The 21,406-nt window shown below is 45.6% G+C and overlaps 1 protein-coding gene across 1 annotated transcript in view; it reads left to right on the top strand.

Moving 5' to 3' along the window:
- LOC124040262 (piggyBac transposable element-derived protein 5-like) overlaps positions 1–14,891 on the top strand; it is a 41,245-nt gene extending 26,354 nt beyond the window's left edge. Inside the window, exons 5-7 of the mRNA XM_046357267.1 lie at positions 2,913–3,110; positions 12,086–12,191; positions 13,989–14,891. Of these exons, the coding sequence (XP_046213223.1) occupies positions 2,913–3,110; positions 12,086–12,191; positions 13,989–14,184 (500 nt within the window). The 3' untranslated portion in view covers positions 14,185–14,891. The remainder of the gene's footprint in view (positions 1–2,912; positions 3,111–12,085; positions 12,192–13,988) is intronic.
- Positions 14,892–21,406: the final 6,515 nt, after the last annotated feature.

Below are 21,406 nucleotides of genomic sequence, written 5' to 3'. Positions count from 1 at the left end.
AATAAATTCATTATCATCTATGGATTTCACATGACTGGGAACAGATATGTTGGTCACAGATACCTTAGAAGTAGGAGCAGGGATCAGAAAACTAGTCAGTATCTGGTGTGACCACCATTTGCCTCATGCAGTGCAACACATCTCCTTCGCATAGATTTGATCAGGCTGTTGATTGTGGAATGTTGTCCCACTCTTCTTCAGTGGCTGTAGTTGCTGGATATTGACAGGAACTGAACACGTCGAACTAGAGCATCCCAAACATGCTCAATCTGTGACATGTCTGGTGAGTATGCAGGCCCTGGAAGAACTGGGACATTTTCAGCTTCCAGGAATTGTGTACAGATCCTTGCAACATGGGGTCGTGCTTTATCATGCTGAAACATGAAGTGATGGCGGTGGATGAATGGCACGACAATGGGCCTTAGGAGCTTGTCATGGTATTTCTGTGCATTCAAATTGACATCGATCAAATGCAATTTGTTCGTTGTCCGTAACTTATGCCTGTCCATACTATAACCCCACAGCCACCATGGGGCACTCTGTTCACAATGTTGACATCAGCAAACCGCTCAGCCACAAGACACCGTAGATGCTATCTGCCTTCTTCCCGGTACAGTTAAAACTGGGATTCTTCTGTGACGAGCACACTTCTCCATCGTCCCAGTGGCTATCGAAGGTGAGGATTTTCCCACTGAATTGGGTTACAATGCCAAACTTCAGGAGGTCAAGACCCTGGTGAGGACGACGAGCACACAGATGAGCTTCCCTGAGATGGTTCCTGACAGATTGTGCAGAAATTCTATGGTTCTGCAAATCCACAGTTTCATCAGCTGTCTGGATGGCTGGTCTCAAACGATCCTGCAGGTAAAGAAACTGGATGTGGAGGTCCTGGGCTGGCGTGTTTACACATGGTCTGCTGTTGTGAGGACCTCCTGCCAAATTCTCTAAAATGATGTTGGAGGTGGCTTATGGTAAATAAATGAATATTATCTGGCAACAGCTCTGGTGGACATTCCTGCAGTCAGCATGCCAATTGCACGCTCCCTCAAAACTTGAGACAATTGTGGTGTTGTGTGACAAAACTGCACATTTTTAGTTGCCTTTTATTGTCCCCATCACAAGGTGCACCTGTGTAATGATTATGATGTTTTATCAACTTCTTGATATGCTACACCTGTCAAGTGGATGGATTATCTTGGCAACGGAGAAATGCTGCCAACAGGGATGTAAACAAACGTGTGCACGACAAAGCTTTTTGTGCATATGGAAAAATGTTGGGATCTTTTATTTCAGCTCATGAAACATGGGATCAACACTTTACATGTTGCCGTCCTATTTTTGTTCAGTGTAGCATATTGTTTCTTAATAAAGCAATTTGTTTTCTCGGCTATGGTTTTTGTTGTGGTCTGGGTTGTTCTTAGTCAAGAAAATGTAGTGTAGCTAACTGCAGTTTTTGTCTTATTTTACCATAGCTTGGTCTGTGGCGTATTCTACCTAGCTAGTTTTCAATGCCCATTGTAAGGCAGCTAGCTAGCAGTGTGACCGTTTCCCAAAGTTTGGCATTGGCTTTGATCCTGCTTTGAACCTAATTTAGCTAGCTAGTTTTGTGGAACAATGTATGATCTATTGTGGTGCATGAACTGGTCATATGTGTTAGTCTTACATTGGCTAACGTTAACTGGCTATCATAGCAGCCAAGGATGTTCACTATCTTATTTCTGCATATTTGTTTCTGCTTTGATTACACGGAAGTGTCTAGGTCAGTAGTTTACACATGATTACTTCAGCCTTATATGAAAAACCTTACTTGGCAAAATATAGCTAGCGTTCCTTGTTTGTTGGTTAGCATCCTAGCCAACGTTAGCTCTCCTCTGACTGACCTAGCTAATTAAAACAAACCCACATTCATTGGCTAGTTAGCTACCCACCTTTGCCTGTTTGTTAGTCAGGTAGCTATCAGCTGACTGGTGTTAGCTACAGAGGCTAGCTGCTGGACTTTGGACAAGCAACCTAACGTTAGCTAGCTACCTAGCTAATCAAAATGTATGTTTGCATTTATTGATTAAGCTCAGCTTGAATACAACTATATAGTTAGCTATCGACAGAAGCCTAGGTTTTTGCATACACTTATGACTGGCATCCTGGTGCAAGCAGCTGTGTTGCTATCACCCCCACAATAATCTCTGTCTCGCTCTCTCTCTCTCATCCTTTTCTTTATCCCTTTCTCTCTCGCTGTACAGTGTGTACTGTAATCTCCTTTCTCACCACTCCCTGCTCACCCCCTGCTGTTTTTAATCACCATTACATATCCTCCTGCTACTGTAGTAATGAAAAAGAAGACTGTCAATTGAAGTTAACCCTAAGAACCAACATGTGTATTGTTTATTTTGCTGCTTCCATGCCTACCACCCACTAGGCTGCACAACCAGACATGGAGTTAACTGTAAAGATGACGTACAGTAAATTCTCCCAAGGCTTATTTTGGAAACCTAGACCACCAGTTCATCCTATTGTTTTAATTAACAAAGTGAACAGCCTGATGAGAGGGGAAGTGATGCCACAGTAAACCAGCCCCGTAGCCCTGCAGCAGGTGACATAGATATTAATCATGTTCAGCTACAGCTCAATTAAAAACGCCACTGTCTTACCCCTTGCCGAGTAAGAGGTGGTGTGAGAGCGAGTCTGTCCTCTTGGTGTCCTCCTCTAGGCTTTATCCTCCGATCTCAATCTGAACACATACTGGCCACCTGCAATCTGTGCCATCTATCATTACTGCAGGTGGTGGGAGAGGATGGGCTTTAAGAAAGATGGGGAAATAGTCAGCTAACATGTACAGATTATAGTGTGGTGGTTCGTTCAAATATAAAGTGCCTCCCACATTTAAAGTAAGGTGTGTGTTTGTCCTCTGCCAGAGATATACTGCTGTGGGCTGCTGAGCACCAGGAAGAGTGACTGCACCGGCCTGCCCCAGTCCATGTTGGTGAACCCTGAGAGCCCCCAGCAGAGGGGCCAGTCCCACAGCATGATGAGAGGTAACACCTCTCTCATCAGCTGGTACAACAAGGGACACTTCCGCTTCCTTACCAACGCCTACTCACCCACCAAGAAAGGTAAGGAGACCTGCTTTGGTGTCGATGTGATATTACCCATGTTTTCTTTTTCATACATTTTCATTCAGAACATGCATTCAGGGGGATGTTTAAATGGTATTCAATCATGGGCATAGATTTCAGAGTGAACAGCCTTCAATTTGAAAGAAAAATGTTTCTCTTTATTTTGATCATGTCGACCTACTGTGTCAATATAATGTAGCGACCCGCACAGACAGCTGTGTGTTATGTGTTAGGCTAGGAGGTGGTTGTGTTGTACTGACCAGTACCCGGCGTTCGCGGGGTCCAACCTGTCAATCAACCTGCTATCTGCCAATCACGGGAATGCCTGGAATGTTCTGATGCCGGGCATCCTGGTGGTTGGCGGAGTGGCGTGGAGGGGGGTTGGGCAGGGGGGTGGAGCATTGGAAGTTAAGACCAGGTTCAGCTTTTGTTCTCTCTCTCTTACGTCTGGGCTTCACAAGAGAAGGTCACGATTGGCTTGTGTCATCTATTCGGCGTGTGCTACGGCCCAAACAGTAGCCTGTGTAAAGTTGGTGTAATAAACCGTCAATTCGTAAACTCAAGCCTCTGTCTGGACAATTGTTCCTTTATGATCTAGTCGGGTCATTACATTGGTGTCAGAAGTAAAAACGTTGATACAAGTTAGCCAGCTAGCTAGCTGACTTATGTGGCTAGCTACCGTAGGTGAGAACGGAGATGGAAAATGCTTCGAGGGAATCCGAAAGTGAAGGTGGAGGTAGGGGACGATTATGGCCAAGGAACTGCATGTGAATGGACGTCGGGGGCTCTGTCTGAGGAGATCGCCAGGGCGTCGGAGCGCAGAGGCCGCTTGAGGGAGGACGTTAGAGCGATGGCGGCTGAAGCGGGCATGAGTGCTTCGTCAAATGTATTTCGCGCGGATTCTGGTGGGCGGACCGAAGTGGTGACGTCGACGCGGCGTGATGAGGAATCTGGGGCTCAGGATGTAAACAAACATGGCGGCGCCCAGTTCCCGGCTGCGTCCGTATCTGTTAAGACCCCGAAGTATTCCGGTAAGGCGGATTGGGAAGCTTTTCATGCTCAGTTTGAACTGTTAGCTCATTTTAGGGGTGGTCGGATGAAGAAAGGGCACTGCAGTTGGCTTTATGCCTCACGGATGAAGCTCTGGCCTGTTTGATATTGATTAGCCCCGAGGACAGGCATGATTATGGGGCTTTAGTGGGAGCACTGAGGAGGCGCTATGGACAGTGTGTACAGCCCGGGCTACTGCGCTCCGAACTGAGTAATAGACGCAGGCAGCCTGGAGAGCCTCTACGGGTGCTAGCTAATGACATTGAGAGCCTCTCTCGGCGGGCATATGCTCACATGCCCCCCTCCGTGCAGAGCGAGCTAGCACGGGACCAGTTCATACAGGCGCTCTCTCCTACGGAGCTGCGCATACAGACCCAGCTGGCTCATCCTGAGTCATTGCAGACAGCCTTGGAGATGGCTTTGGAGAGGGAGCTGGTGTGGGCTGGGGCTTCAGCTGGGGCTTTGGTGGGGGTGCAGGGAGACACACCCTCTGTGCGAGCTGGGGGGCAGAGCAGCCCGGAGCCGGAAAAGCCTGCTTGGGTGGCCGAAATGACAAAACTCATTCGTGCTGTGTCGCTACAGGCGGAACGAAACACACGCCCTGGTCACCGGGTCTGCTGGGGTTGTGGCCAGCCAGGCCATCTGCGCCGAGTTTGCCCCATGTCCCCCAGAGCTCAGGGAAACGGCTCGGGGTCCGCATAGACCGGGTAGTGCGGACCCCTAGCTTTCTATCCCAACCACCATCATCTTCTGGAGGAGCCCACCGGCACAGACGGGGAAGCAAGGCTCCACTTCCCCCAGAAGCAGACGAGGGCAAGCGGATGGAGCCTGTTGTTGTGGTGGGCCGGACCTGTGTTGGGGACTTTTGTCATGTCCCTGTCACTGTGGAGGGGGTGCCCTGCTCCGCCCTGGTGGACACTGGTTCCACAGTAACCCTGGTGAGGCCAGATATTGTGCCAGGTTGGACTCAGTGTGAGCCTACAACTGTGCAGCTCCGCACAGTCACAGGTGAGCTGGCACCCATGAAAGGGAAGGGAATAATGACTCTGACAGTAGGGGGCAGGACTGTGCGTCATCCTGTGTGGGTGGCGGCTGTGCAGGACCCTTGTATCCTGGGGTTGGACTTTCTTAGGAGCACAGGCTGCCAGTTAGACCTAAATAGGGGCACACTGAGCTTCCAGGGAGGGACGGAAGTCACCATGGCCCCCCTAATGTCACATTCACTCAACCCAACAAACCCTTTACTCCAACAGTTAAAGCAGCAGAGACTCATGGCTGCGCCCCCTCCCCCACAGCTGTGTGTGACTTTTCCCCAGTCCCCCTGTCACCTACAGCGGTGTGTTACATTCCCCCAGCTACCTCCATGACACAGCCCTCTGTGAGCCCGGGTCGCATCCCCCCAGCCCAGCTACCCCAGATGGGAGAGGAGAGGACACTGTCTGCAGTGAGGGAGATATGGGGGAGGAACTGTGTTGGTCTTGACCCTGAGCAGCAGGAACGGTTGTGGCAGTTGCTGTTTGAATTCAGAGACAGCTTTGCGTTGAGTGAGGAAGAGGTGGGTCAGACTCATCTGGTGCAGCATGAGATCGACACAGGTGATGCTCGACCCATCAAGATGCGTCCCCGCCGTATCCCGCTGGCACGCCAGGAGGCGGCAGACAAGGCTGTGTTGGAGATGCAGCGGGCAGACTTCATTGAGCCCTCAGACAGCCCCTGGGCGGCGCCAGTCGTCATGGTTCCGAAGAAGGGGGCAAGCTGAGGTTCTGTGCGGACTACAGGCGGCTGAATGAGGTAACCAGGAAGGACTCATACCCCATACCACGTATCGATGAGTCGCTGGACCTGGTTAGGGGTCCTCCTGGTTCTCCTCACTAGACCTCCGCAGTGGCTACTGGCAGGTGCCCCTCTCCCCAGAGGCCAGAGCCAAAACTGCGTTCTCCACTAACAGAGGACACTGGCAGTTCAAGGTCCTGTGCTTTGGCCTGTGCAACGCTCCAGCTACTTTTGAGCGTTTGATGGACAGGGTGCTGGATGGCATCCCCGACAGCAGTGTCTGGTATACCTCGATGACATCCTGGCCCATGGCAGCTCCTTCCAGTCAGCCCTGGGGGCGCTACGGCGTGTGCTGGAGAGGGTGGCTGCCGCAGGTCTGAAGCTCCACCCCGAGAAGTGCCACTTCATGAGGAGAGAGGTGTCCTTCTTGGGCCACCGAGTGGGGAAGGAGGGGATCAGCACCATGGAGGACAAGGTAGGGGCTGTCAGAGACTGGCCCACCCCCACCGACCAGCGTCAGCTGAAGAGCTTCCTGGGCCTGGCCTCGTACTACAGGAGGTTTGTACGGGGCTTCTCAAGCGTTGCTGCTCCACTGAACCGCCTGCTGCCGAAGGACAAGGCTTTCACTTGGACAGTGGAGTGTGAGGAGGCGTTCAACACCCTCAAACGTGCACTGATCGAGGCCCCCGTGCTCGCCCCCTGACCTCACCTTGCCCTTTATCCTGGACACAGACGCGAGCAATGTGGGCATGGGTGGGGTGCTGGCCCAGGTGGGGCCAGAGGGGGAGAGAGTGGTGGCGTACTTCAGCAAAACATTTGACAAACATGAGCGCCGCTACTGTGTCACCCGGCGGGAGCTCTTGGCTGTTGTGGCTTCCGTCAAACACTTCAAGTACTACCTGGGTGGTCTGCCCTTTACTGTAAGGACTGACCACTCTGCTCTCCAGTGGCTCATGTCTTTCAGAGAGCCAGAGGGGCAGGTGGCACGCTGGTTGGAGGAGCTTCAGCCGTATGACTTCACGGTGGTGCACAGGGCAGGGGCACGCCACTCCAACGCCGACGCCATGTCCCGTCGGCCCTGTACTGCAGACGGCTGCCGCCACTGTGAACGGAGAGAGGGACGGGAGAGAGAGCTGCGGGCAGAGGAGGGTGTCTGTGCCACAGTGTGTCGGGCGAGCGGGCCTGTCTGCTGTGAGCTGCAGACTGTCGACGTGGCTGAATGGCGGCAGCAGCAGGGACGGGACACAGACCTACAGCCAGTGCTACAGTGGGTAGAGGCGCAGGTGAGGCCACCATGGGAAGAGGTGACAGCGCTCTCACTCGCGACCAAAGGGTTGTGGTCGAAGTTTGAGAGACTGCGGCTGGCTGATGGCGTGCTACAGCGGGCATGGAAGGAGTCAGCTACGGGAGAGGAGAGGTGGCAGGTGGTGGTCCCAAAAGCATTGCGGGAGGCTGTGCTCCAGAGTACTCATGGGGGGTGGGGACTGGACACTTTGGGGTCACAAAAACACTGCGCCGTCTCCGTCAGGGCTTCTACTGGGGGCAGCACAAGAGGGATGTGGAGGACTTTTGTCGCTGCTGTGACAACTGCACAGCGAGAAAGGGCCCCCCAGGCCGCTCTCATGCTCAGCTACAACAGTTCCCAGTGGGGGCTCCCATGGAGAGGGTGGGAGTGGATGTAGTTGGGCCGTTCCCCACCACAGACAGTGGAAACCGCTGGGTGCTCACGGCCATGGACTATTTCACAAAATGGCCCGAGGCCTATGCTCTGCCTGACCAGGAGGCAGAGACCATCGTCAACGCCCTGACAGCGGGGATGTTCAGCAGGTTTGGAGCTGCAGAGTCCATCCACAGCGACCAAGGCAGAAACTTTGAGTCCCGTGTGTTCGCCACCATGTGTGAGAGGCTGGGCATGCACAAGACCCGCACTACTCCTCTCCATCCTCAAAGTGATGGCCTTGTGGAGCGCTTCAACAAAACGCTTGGACAGCAGCTGGCCATCGTCTCTTCCAAACACCAGCGTGACTGGGACAAGCACCTGCCTATGGTCCTCATGGCATGCCGCTCCGCTGTCCAAGACTCCACTTCCTGCACGCCTGCCCTCCTCATGCTGGGGAGAGAGATCCGCACCCCTGCGGAGATGGCGTTTGGTCGGCCCCTGGATAGCCCTCATGTTCCTCCGGGGCCGGAGTATGCCCGGAGACTCCAGGACCGCCTGGAGACAGCCCACACCTTCGCCAGAGAGCAGCTGGTGAATGCAGGTGTGAGGCAGAAAAGGAACTATGACGTGCACACCCGGGAAGGCACTTTGTGGCTGGGGAGCTGGTCTGGGTCTACAGCCCCCTAAGGAAAAAAGGCAGATGCCCCAAGTTGGACAGTCACTGGGTGGGACCCTGCAGTGTCCTGGAGAGGGTAGGGGAGGTTGTGTACCGGGTGCAGCTTCCTCCCAGGGGGAGAAAGGTGGCACTGCACCGGGACAGGTTAGCCCCATACAGAGGGGCCTCTTCTCCCCAAACCCCAGGAACCCCCACAATTCCCCTCTCTGGCAATGACATTCTCCAGGCACCCACCCTCAGGTGCCGCAGACAAGGCTCCAGACAGCCCACTCCCCTGTCTCCCCCTGTGTCACCGCGTGGTTCCCCAGAGCCACGGACTGTATTACCCGTTCCCGCTTCCTTGTCACCCATATCCCTGCCTTCATCCCCTGGGTCCCAGAGGGGCACTCTGCGACCATCACGACCACGCAGGCAAAGGAGACCTCCGGGTCGCTTCAGAGACTTTGTTTGTTCCCTCGGGGACGAGGGACTTTGTGGTGGGGGGGCTGTGTAGCGACCCGCACAGACAGCTGTGTGTTATGTGTTAGGCTAGGAGGTGGTTGTGTTGTACTGACCAGTACCCGGCGTTCGCGGGGTCCAACCTGTCAATCAACCTGCTATCTGCCAATCACGGGAATGCCTGGAATGTTCTGATGCCGGGCATCCTGGTGGTTGGCGGAGTGGCGTGGAGGGGGGTTGGGCAGGGGGGTGGAGCATTGGAAGTTAAGACCAGGTTCAGCTTTTGTTCTCTCTCTCTTACGTCTGGGCTTCACAAGAGAAGGTCACGATTGGCTTGTGTCATCTATTCGGCGTGTGCTACGGCCCAAACAGTAGCCTGTGTAAAGTTGGTGTAATAAACCGTCAATTCGTAAACTCAAGCCTCTGTCTGGACAATTGTTCCTTTATGATCTAGTCGGGTCATTACAATAATGCTCTGAAATTAAGCATCATTATGAAGCTCTTTAGGGCTGACTGATACAGTATGAGTCACCACCCACCATTGAAATGATGTGGATTTAACAGACCACAGTAACTCCTAGTTGTTAATGCACTCGTAATCTACCCTGTAGACTGAGAAACCCTGTTGTAGCACCTCATCACTCTGTCTCTCCCTGTATGAGTGATGTTCAGAGATAATGGAAATGGGAGAAAATCCCTGTTGCATGGCATGTGAAAGGCTCTCACCCCACACATTTAATCCCATTTGTAAAATAAATTAGGTGGGAAAATGCATTAAATCTGGATAGATAAACAGCAAAGATACAGAGTAGATGAGTGGAATTGAGGGTTTGGATTCTGTTCATGGCTGTGTTAAAAGAAGTGCTGAATTTTTCAAGTGTTTGGGAGGATTTTTCTTGTTGAATACAATCTGAATGAATCCTATAGAAGAGCAGTGGTCGCCAACTTGGCGGTCGACAACTTGGCGGTCGACTGATCCATCTCCAAGGCATTCCTAGTCGATCATCAAACATTTCTGTAAAAAAACTATACGATAAAGCTTTGAGCTCTTTTTTTTTTCGTTTCGTGCTGTTGGTGGTAGGTGCACTTGAATTAGCAGCCCTAATACCAGGAAGGCAAAGTATTCCCATTTTGAACCATTTCATGTGTCTGAAGGTAGAACTTCGTCTACACGACAGGCTCAGAGAACAAATCAAGTGCACCTATAGGCCTACGACCGGCCAATCAGATAGCTCAGATCACCACGTCTGCACAGTTTCCTCGATCCATAGACTAAAACATATTTTTAATTTTTATTCACAATGTTGAGAATTCTAAACTTTTAAAACCTTGACTAGAGACTCAACAAATACAGCAAATATCTTCTGTTTTTATGAGTAAGTTCATGTTTGACAGTGCTGAATAACAACTTAATCAACACTTTGTTCAACACTTTTATAAGCATGAAAATGCACAGTCTCCCTACTTCCACTCACGCTACAACCAGCACTGCAGCTGTAATGAATGACTATAGTGTCCCGATAAGCTTGTGTTGTTATTATTAGCGGCTTGCAGCTTCTTCTTTTTTTTATATCAAGTAATATTTCATTTTCTCTGGTCATAGGAGTAACAACATAAATTGGTGCATGAGGCAGGAATAATGCAATGTGACTGGAGTCTTACCATCAGTTGGAAGACTGAGCCCCATATTCTTAGCGGAGGGAGAGCAAGGGGACAGTGACTGTGTTGAGAGGCACCATCCCTGCTCCCTTCCATCAGACTGACCATCAGATGCAGGCCATCAGTCCAGTAAAAAAACAAAACTCATGATTATGCTCACTCAGCCGGGCCTCACAAGTAATACAACAAATGAGCTATTACAAGTGTGATCATATACCAATTTAAAAAATATACAATTTCAAAATGGTCTGAGAAGAACAACATTGCAGAGCAATTCAAGCATAGCCGATATGCAGTGATAATGTATTAGGCCTTTAGCCTACTGTACAAACCTCATTGCTACAGAACTGTTTTTAATTGGTTAATGGTATAAATATAATAATAATAATATATGCCATTTAGCAGACGCTTTTATCCAAAGCGACTTACAGTCATGTGTGCATACATTCTACGTATGGGTGGTCCCGGGGATCGAACCCACTACCCTGGCGTTACAAGCGCCATGCTCTACCAACTGAGCTACAGAAGGACCAATATAGGATTACGTTTTTTAAGTCATGTTTAAAAAAAAAATAATAATAATCTGAGCTGTAGATCTCGCCTTGCATTTTTACTCAAAGTTATCTTGACCCAGAAAAGGTTAGTGACCACTGCTATAGAGGATGTAGGTTATTTTTTTGTTAGTTCTCATTGTCCAGGACAAATTATATCTGACTACAGATAATATAAGAACCCAAAATACAGCAAAACACAACCCCCTCCCAACCCAACCTTCGGTGTGTCCCTCCTATCTTATACAGACTAGACTAATTATGTTGTTTAGATGGGTAAGTGGTGGTCATAACATTTCATTATAGCTACAGAGAGAACTATTTTACCTTTTGAATAAATAAACCACTGTATCATTGGTGAAATGGCTATGAAATGAAGTAATCATGTGAAAGACTGAAGCCTAGGGAATAGTGACGGAGTCGGACATATTTTCAAATTCCACATTTAGACTTTATCAAGTCTGCTTCCCGATTTATATTTTTAAATTCTGTAAAAAAAATCATTGACTTTTCTGAATATGCGCTTACTCTTTGATCTTGCATTTCTTTTTCAATTTGCCCTCCTGTAACTTTCCAATTTCCATTCAACATTACACTGTAGGACCTGAGTGAAATCTTAACATAATTAGCATTAGATAGCGGAGGATAATTTTAGTGGAAGTGAGTCAGCGACAGATGGAGGTTCAGTCAAGAAAAACATATCAACGACCTGCTAATGGCTCAATGTGATCCAGGCGACTACAAGACTCGTTCCCTCGCAGCTACCTCCATAATTACACTGTAACTCCTCATGTTCATCTATTTTTCATGTGGTACACCCATGATATGTTTTAGCTATTAGGTTGATACTTATTGTTTATTCTAGCTACACTAGTAAGCGCGCAGTCATATTTTGCTAGTTTGAGAGCAAGGTATTTTCCACATAATATATTGGTTATGTTGAAGCTATAGTGAGAAACCATATTAGACTGAGGCATCCAGTCTAGTTATTTACAGCATCACAACTGCACTCTTTATCCAATTTACTTTACTGTTATGTGCAAGATGATATGCCACAAATTTTTGTATTATAATTTGTCACTGAGTTGCAATCTGAAAATATGATTCCATAATACTTTAAAAAAAACTCCCATTAGTCCTGTTTGAGTCATGTGTTGGGTTCTAGGGGTGATCATCAAAAGGAAAAGTGGTGAGATTCCCTGTCCGCTGGCTGTGGAGGCCTTCGCTGCACACCTCAGTTACATCTGCAAGTATGACGACAAGTACAGCAAGTGAGTGAATACTGGATGCATTGCAATCAGTTGTCATCCTGGGAGAAATGTGTTCGCCTATATGAATGTTCATCATAGGACAGGGGTGGCCAACCCTCCTGAGAAGCTACCCTCCTGCAGGCTTTTGCTCCAACTCTAGCTAGCACTCCTAATTCAAATAACTGCTAACGAGGACATTGATTAGCTGAATCAGCTGTGTTAAAATTAGGTTGGAGCTAAAGCCAGCATACCCAGTAGTTCTCCATGAGGGGATTTCACCCCTGGATTTTTGTAGGTCAAGTGTATTGAAATGTAAGATTTGAATATGGCAAACTGTTCTGTTGTTCTTACAGTTTTGTGTGGCTTATTTCAAAGTATTTCAGGCTGCATTGGGACATGACAGCGGTTTCAGCTCTAAGCTCTCCTCCTACTGTGCTGCTAAACAGAGAGTCAGCCTGACTCCCCCTGTGGTGGGCCCATGCTGGGTGCTCACACACTCCCCGCCACGCAAGTCAGGCTCAAGTGAATCCTTCATTAATAATTCAGTCACAGCCAGACATTAATTGAGGAGGATCACTCTATAGCATTCCTTATCAGCCTCAAGCCAGAGATGGCATTCCGGGTTTTCTGCAGAGTCGGATTAGACCGTACAACACCTGGAGAAGGAATTACATTGATGTGATATAGCAATCTTCTGAGATGCACAATGTGACGGCAAAAAAAGATGACCTGGGACACCACCAGGAACTCCGATGCCCTGTTTAAAACCATACACTATAAAGGAATGAGATTTGAACTCCTAATTGCACAGTTATCGCACAAGTTTCTGTTCAAAGCTTGTCATGCAATGGTAAGATAAGAACGTGAGCTGCGTACTGTATATCCATTGGAATGCCAAAGATACTTAGGTAACAATTTGGATAGTCCATCTGCAGATGCTCTAGACTATCTACTAACCCTAGCTCTAACCTTAACCCTAACCTTAACACTAATTGTAACCTTAGCAAGCATTTGCTTATCAGCAGATGGTTTGTTGATAGTATGCCCATTTGTAGAGCAGCTACAGATCGAGAAACCGGACTATCCAAGTAAAGTGTGACCAATACTTGTTGCATTAGCAATTTATAAGAAGATACCATGGAAAAGGTCATCCCTTTTCAGCATGGGACAGTAAATACATCCATAGTAAATCTACCTGCATTATGATTCCATCTGAGTTCATCAAGTGGAACACATTTAATAATCTGGACTTCCTAATCCACTGGAAGTGACACTTCATTGCAATGCAATAGACTGGCTACTGTCAAGGGCCCACCCAGAGATGTCTATGTCACAAATGGAGAACAGTGCCAAGCGACGTTAACACTGGTCAAAGACAGAAGACTTCAATTAAGGAGACAACAGAGTGATAGATGGGATGGCTCATCACACACACACACCAGGGAGATTGGCTCTTATCTTCTCACCCTCTCACTGCCTCTAATTAGTTTGGACAGTAATGAGATGGTGTTCTGTAGCTCAGAGGACAACACTTGTGGATGTGGAGGACTGCAGATTACATCTGGGGAGCCAGAAACAGGGATGTTAGCTGAATATTGCTCCTCCTCCTCCTCCTCACCACTAACCAATGCCTCACACTTAGGAGGATATCTTGTCTCCATGACTGTCTGCGCTTCTGTCCGTCGTAACTCTGTCTAATTTCAGATGTCCAGTCAGATAACTGTATGTGATGAACATCAACATCTGACACAAATGATCAAATTTCCAAGATCCCATATAACCAATCAGGGTTGGTCTTTTTTTATTTCTTCCTTTCAGGTATTTCATCTTCCACAAGCCAAACAAAACGTGGCAGCAGGTGTTCTGGCTGACCATCAGCATCGCCATAAACAACGCCTATATCATGTACAAGATGTCCGATGCCTACCAGATTAAGCGCTACAGCCGAGCTCAGTTTGGAGAGAGACTGGTGAGGGAGCTACTGGATTTAGACGACTGCTCTCCTACCCAGTGAGGCGACCACATAATCTTTGTAATATACGCACACACACACTGTGTACACACACTGTCACACGTACCCACATACACACACTGTTCATCACATGCAAAACACTAAAACACACTAACCCAAAACACTAATAGATTTTTTCTTTACAATTGTAGACACTGGGATAGGTAATTCCTTAAATGAAACAATATTTTAACAGTGCCAAGTCTGGGTTAAATGGGTTAGGGGACCAAACCCCCAGGTTTGGAGAGCAGGTCTATAGTTTAGTCGGAACGCTCTATAGATTAAAGTTTCTTTACTGAGGCACAAAGCAGATCCATTGTACAGTACACATGTCTCTATTGTTATTGTCACAGGCTGCATGACAAACACACAGTTGGATAATGTACTGTTGTTCAATGTGCAGATTTCTTTAAAAGAAATCTGGTTAAATATTGTTTCCATGTAGAACAAAATCACTCTGTAATGTAAATCGACCACCTATGGAGCAACATCGGGTGTGTTCTCTCCAAGATAGACCTGAACCACTAAGAAGAAATACTGTATGCGTGTATGTCGGTAGGTATGTATGTATTTCAGTACCACTCAAAAGTTTGGACGCACCTACTCATTCAAGGGTTTTTCTTTATTTGTACAATTTTCTACATTGTAGAATAATAGTGAAGACATCACACATATGGAATCATGTATAAACCCCCCAAAAATATCAAAATATATTTTAGATTCTTCAAGGTAGCCACTCCTTGCCTTGATGACAGCTTTGTATACTCATTGCATTCTCTCAACCAGCTTCACCTGGAATGCTTTTCCAACAGTCTTGAAGGCGTTCTCACATGCTGAGTACTTGTTGGCTGCTTTTCTTTCACTCTGCGGTCCAACTCATCCCAAACCATCTCAATTGGGTTGAGTGAGGTCAGGTGATTGTGGAGGCCAGGTCATCTGATGCATTACTCATCACTCTCCTTCTTGGTATAATAGCCCTTACACAGCCTGGAGGTGTGTTGGGTCATTGTCCTGTTGAAAAACAAATGATAGTCCCACTAAGCGCAAACCAGATGGGATGGTGTATTGCTGCAGAATGCTGTGGTAGCCATGCTGGTTAAGTGTGCCTAGAATTCTAAATAAATCACTGACACCAGCTCCTCCATGCTTCACGGTGGGAACCACACATGTGGAGATCATCCATTCACCTACTCTGTGTTTCACAAAGACACGGCGGTTGGATCCAAAAACAATTTCCACTAATATCCTTTGCTCATGTTTCTTGGCCCAAACAAGTCTCTTCTTCTTATTGGTGTCCTTTAGTAGTGGTTTCTTTGCAACAAATTGACCATGAAGGCCTGATTCACACGGTCTCCTCTGACCAGTTGATGTTGAGCTGTGTCTGTTACTTGAATTTATTTGGGCTGCAATTTCTGGGCTGGTAACTCTAATGAACTTATCCTCTGCAGCAGAGGTAACTCTCGGTCTTCCTTTCCTGTGGCTGTCCTCATGAGAGCCAGTTTCATCTTAGCTCTTGATCGTTTTTATGACTGCACTTGAAGAAACATTCAGAGATTTTCCGTATTGACTGACCTTCATGACTTAAAGTAATGAATGACTGTCATTTCTCTTTGCTTATTTGAGCTGTTCTTGACATATGGACTTGGTATTTTACCAAATAGGGCTATCTTCTGTATACCAACCGTACCTTGTCACAACACAACTCAATTGGCTCAAACTCATTAAGAAGCAAAGACATTTCACAAATTCACTTTTAACATGACACACCTGTTAATTGTAATTGTTAATTGTTAATTGCATTGAAGCTGATTGAGAGAATGCCAAGAGTGTGCAAAGCTGTCATCAAGACAAAGTGTGGCTACTTTGAAGAATATATTCTGTTTTGTTTAACACTTTTTTGGTTACTACATGATTACAAATGTGTTATTTCATAGTTGTAGATTTATAGGGACACAACATTGAAAATAGTAAAAATAAAGAAAAACCCTTGAATGTGTAGGTGTCCAAACCTTTGACTGGTAATGTGTATCTACATATACATGTGTGTGTGGGTGTGTGTGTGTGTGTGTGTGTGTGTGTGTGTGTGTGTGTGTGTGTGTGTGTGTGTGTGTGTGTGTGTGTGTGTGTGTGTGAGCCCAGGATCCTTCCATTATGTTTAAATTAAATATGGAGGAGTAGTCTGCACTACATTTCATTACCATCCCCCTTCCAGAGCGCTTGCCATCTTGCTGATGCTTAATACCTGAAATGGGAAATGTCTTGCTTATTAGGGTAATGCTTACTGTACTCAGTAACTTCATATCTCAGTCAATAGGAACTATGCAACTGGTCATCAGATCATATGACTGGCAGTCCCTATTCTTAGTCAATTGGTTCATCGCTGTATATTTGCAACATCATTGAAAATTCTGGATGGTGTGACTCTTGTTCAGGTTTTCAGACTGCAAAGGGAAGGGTTGATGATATGATAAATTATTCTCGTTCTTGCCAATGATGACCACATGAACGTTCATTTGGATGAAGCCTACAGTTGCTGTACAACATGACTACCGTCTCCATGTGGCGTAGTCTTGGATAATCAAGAGCTGCAGGGGTCAGTTCAGTTCAACTCTAGATAAACACTCTGAACTGTCCACAGCAAGCCCTCACTCTCTGACAGACCACACAGACTGTTTTCAGTTCAGTTCATCTGGTGATGTATGATGAGCCTCTGGCTCAGCTGGGGAGCTAAGAGTGTGGCCCATATCCAGTGTGCCAGTGTGGCCCATATCATCATAGGCTCACTGTAGTCACATCCATTGTCCAAACCCTGGAAGCAAGCCTGACATTGATCTATACAGTATGTAAGTTGAGTTTAAATTAAACATTACATACCGTCAGCCAATAATTATCTCACTCCAATGATGTCACTAAAAGATGGAGAGAAGAAAACACCAGACCCACAGAAGTTTGTCAATGTTATTCCTTTCAAAGGGGCTTAGGAGAATGGATCCTCCTGATCTGCCATAATGACTTTGTGATGATGTGGTCTTGCCTCTTGTGTGGGGACAGAATAGCACCCCACTGTGCTGTATTTTGAGCTGTTTTAAGTCAGTTAAGTGAATGTCACCGTGGATTAATAATGTATTTTTGGCCAATTGTGAATGTACTGTCAGTGTAAAAGTGAAATCAATGCTTTCAATTGTGTGCAATTCCAAAGTCCACGCACACAGGCCTATTTTGTCCCTTGGCCGATGACATACAATCGTGCTTATCCGCTCCTTGCCACTGTGACTGTGTTTTTGATGTGTGAAGTGTTTGGGAGATTTGTACTACTGAGGCAGAGTTGTCCTAGCTAGGGCACTACTCATGCACTTTCGATGGTCCTGCACTTTAAAGCAATTCAGTAACGGTGTTTACTAAATATCCCTAGCTTGGATGAATTCCTAGAACTAACGGTGTTTACTAAATATCCCTAGCTTTGATGAATTCCTAGAACTAACGGTGTTTACTAAATATCCCTAGCTTTGATGAATTCCTATAACTAACGGTGTTTACTAAATATCGTTAGCTTTGATGAATTCCTATAACTAACGGTGTTTACTAAATATCCCTAGCTTTGATGAATTCCTATAACTAACGGTGTTTACTAAATATCCCTAGCATTGAATTCCTATAACTAACGGTGTTTACTAAATATCCCTAGCTTTGATGAATTCTTAGAACTAACGGTGTTTACTAAATATCCCTAGCTTTGATAAATTCCTATAATTAATGGTGGTACTAAATGCTTCCCCAGAAAATAATGAGTTAATGACTCACTTTACTCTGAAAATCTGTCTTGTCGCAGAACACTGAAGGTTTAATCCTGTTTCATTGCTATCGCCTATGAAGAAGCAGGAAATCCATTTTTAATAAAAAAAGGGTAATTATTGTCTTGAGTGCTACAATATTTATGCAGGAATGATTTAAAGGGGATCAACGAAAGTACACGAAGATGATGAATACTACAAGCCAATGAAAAGGAATTATATTCTAAAAACATTATGAATATTTACCAAAATATATGATGTGCATATGCTATTGAGGTACATTTGTTTTTGTGTACTTATTAGACAGTACAAGTGATTATAGTTCTATCAGGTTCTTCACTTTTAGGTAAGACACATGATTGTGATTTTTCACCTTTTCCTTTTCCCCAAAAAAACATTGTCGTTCTTGTGTATGTTTGTTTGTGTGCGATCACTAGTTCTGTGCACTGATCACTGTCTGAAAGATTCTCTGACATGCCATAAGTATGTTAATGATGCTAATAACAATGCTCTTTTGTTCTGAATTGTTATATTGATAGACACCAAGAAGTATGCATGATAGTCAACAACCTTTTCAAAGTAAACACTTCAAAATCAAATATATAATCTCTTTAAATTGTCTGTTCGCGGTATATCTTAGTCATGAAGTCCTTGGATGTGCTCTAAAATGTTCTGTAAGTGTAGTGTTACTAAGCAATGTCTATTAGGCCATATTTAATGTTATTAATACCACCATGGCCAAGTAGAGAGCAGATGACTCGTGTGGTGATCCGTTATTGCTACTCTGAGTGATTTCATGAACCAATTATAATCAGGAGATATGGAGGGCTGTTAATCCCCCTCCCCCTGTATTCACTTTTAATCAGAACTGCTTTAGTTTAAATTCTCAGGTTGAAAATGTATGATCTACAATTTACAATAAGATAAAATATGACAGGTTATTTTATTACCCAGCCATGTATTAGATATATTCTCAGTGCCTTTTACATAGAACATCTCCTTTTCTTACCAGGCATTTCATGCCAGTATCATGTGGCCACTTCAGATGACTTCTGCAGAGAATATCTAAAAAATATATAATTTATTCAAGATGGATAAAACAAGACAGTTTACCATCTGTATAGTGCATCTGTGTTCATGAAATTATTTTCTCACTCCAGGATTAGATAACTAGGTTTATAGTTCAACCCTTACAACATTTGGTTCTTTAAAGCAATCTACTAGAAAAGACAACAGACAAACTATATCAACGGCCAAGCCATATCCAAATCCTGAGGCCAGATATGATTTTTTTTAATCAACATTGGCCATTTATCATTTCCTGGAATGTCTTTGTGTCAATCTGATGTCACTGTAATTCCCTAGCTTCTGAGAGGCAATATTAATTTACCATTGCGCTGTAAAATTAATGAGGTCAGTTGATTGACAGCCCACTCAGTCTATTGCCACATGCCATCTTCTTTCCTTCTGGTATTCGGTGGCAGGTAGCCGTTAGTGTTGGGCCAATAACTGAAAGGTTGCCGCATCGAATCCCCGAGCTGACAAGGTAAAAAAAAATGGGTCGTTCTGCGCCTGAGCAAGGCAGTTAACCCACTGTTCCCCGGGCGACGAAGACGTGGATGTCGATTATGGCAGCCCCCACCCACCAGAGGGGTTGGGTTAAACGCGGAGGACACATTTCTTTTGAATGCATTGTTATACAACTGACTAGATATCCCCCTTTCCCCATTTACGGTTGTTTTCAGACCCATAAAGCATATAGAGCGCCAATACCATGGTACCACTCGTGCACCCGCCTCCACCCGTAACCGTTAATGGACAAACTGAGACTGCATGCAAGTAAGTTGGCTAGTCAGGCAGCCCAATGCCCATTGGGTCCTTTTATAGTTAGTAAAAAGCCAACACATTTTGTGAATGTTTTTCATTCAATACAGCCTCCACTCTGCATGAGTGATCAAGACTGCTGAAATACATTTTAATATGTAATCTAGAAATGTTGGACACCATTTGTTAGTAATTTCCATTCTAAAACACAGTGGAAGATTACAATATGTTAAAGTGTAATGACAGTGGCAAGAAAATAAAAAATGTCTTCTGCAGGCCGTGCTCTCTGGCAATTGAAAGTCTAAAGTTGGGACCTGAAGATGTATGATTGAGACAGTCAAGTAAATTAACTTTGCCGACCTCAGGGCTTCATTATTCGCTATTAATAAAAAATAAAAAAAGGTGCTATCAAAATACTGTAAAAAATGATAGATAATATTGAAATATGTGCTCAATCAATAGTCAGTAGAAATGTTGTCAATACTAATATTAAGGGTAGTTGGTAAAATGAAATCTAGTTCCAGAATGGTGTATTTGACATTGTACTAATAATATGTAAATAGCTCATGTAAGCTGGACCAAACTTCGTACCGTATCGGATTAATTCTATACAACACACAAACTGCAATGTATGACTGCTCTGGGAATGTTGTTGAAACTGCTTCTTGTCCTGTGTGTTTTTCATTGGTGGAGGAAAAGTGATTGCTGTATCGTGCGTGTTTGTTATTTCTCCTCATTGAGTGTGTATGTAGCCTATTGTAAACCTTCCCTCTGTGATCTTCATGTTAACAGTACACCACCCTGATGGACTTTGTGAATCGTATGTATACCACCATGTTGCTAATAAATGTTCACGATTTTATACACCACCAGTGTCAAGAGTTTATGTAGGCCTTAAAGGTTCCCTTAACAAACGCTCCCTTAACATTATACACCTTCTAAATTATACTTTTAGATAGTGACCAATATGGGCATCACACTAGCACCCCCTGTGGGCTAGGTGCATGTCTAATGTGCTGTGCTGTAGGTAGTAGTGGGTGACAGATGGTCAGTTTAAGGCTGCTGAGTCAACTAATGTCTGTTACATTACCCTGGGATGTGATGAGCATTACACATTAAGTACAAACCCTTTAGTTCCCACTGGCCATGTACATGCAAGGAGCTGGACCTTAATTCCATACACAACCATTTGATCTATACTGTAGCTCCTGTTGCACGGAAATCGAAACGTATCCATTAAGTGGCATTTTTACACACACACGTGGGAGAGCTAGAGGTGTGTGTGTGTGTGTGTGTGTGTGTGTGTGTGTGTGTGTGTGTGTGTGTGTGTGTGTGTGTGTGTGTGTGTGTGTGTGTGTGTGTGTGTGTGTGTGTGTGTGTACACACGACTTAATAAGTATGCTGTCCAGAATGGCCAGATTTGAAATCAGACACCAGACATCTATTTGTTAGAGGCCTTTTCTGTTCCCTGAGAATGACTGCATAGCATTGAGAGCAGAGCATGCAGGTCAGGAAAACTGGTTTGAATTGTTTAGTTACAGCCATCATTCAAATCCAAGCTTTTTCTCATTTGCATTCCTTAAAGACTTAGCAAAGAAAGTCCACACCTC

The sequence above is a fragment of the Oncorhynchus gorbuscha genome, linkage group LG07 (assembly GCF_021184085.1).
Source record: "Oncorhynchus gorbuscha isolate QuinsamMale2020 ecotype Even-year linkage group LG07, OgorEven_v1.0, whole genome shotgun sequence".
NCBI lineage: Eukaryota > Metazoa > Chordata > Actinopteri > Salmoniformes > Salmonidae > Oncorhynchus > Oncorhynchus gorbuscha.
Note: the sequence above shows the minus strand (reverse complement) of the source record. Positions and strands in the feature narration are given on the sequence as shown.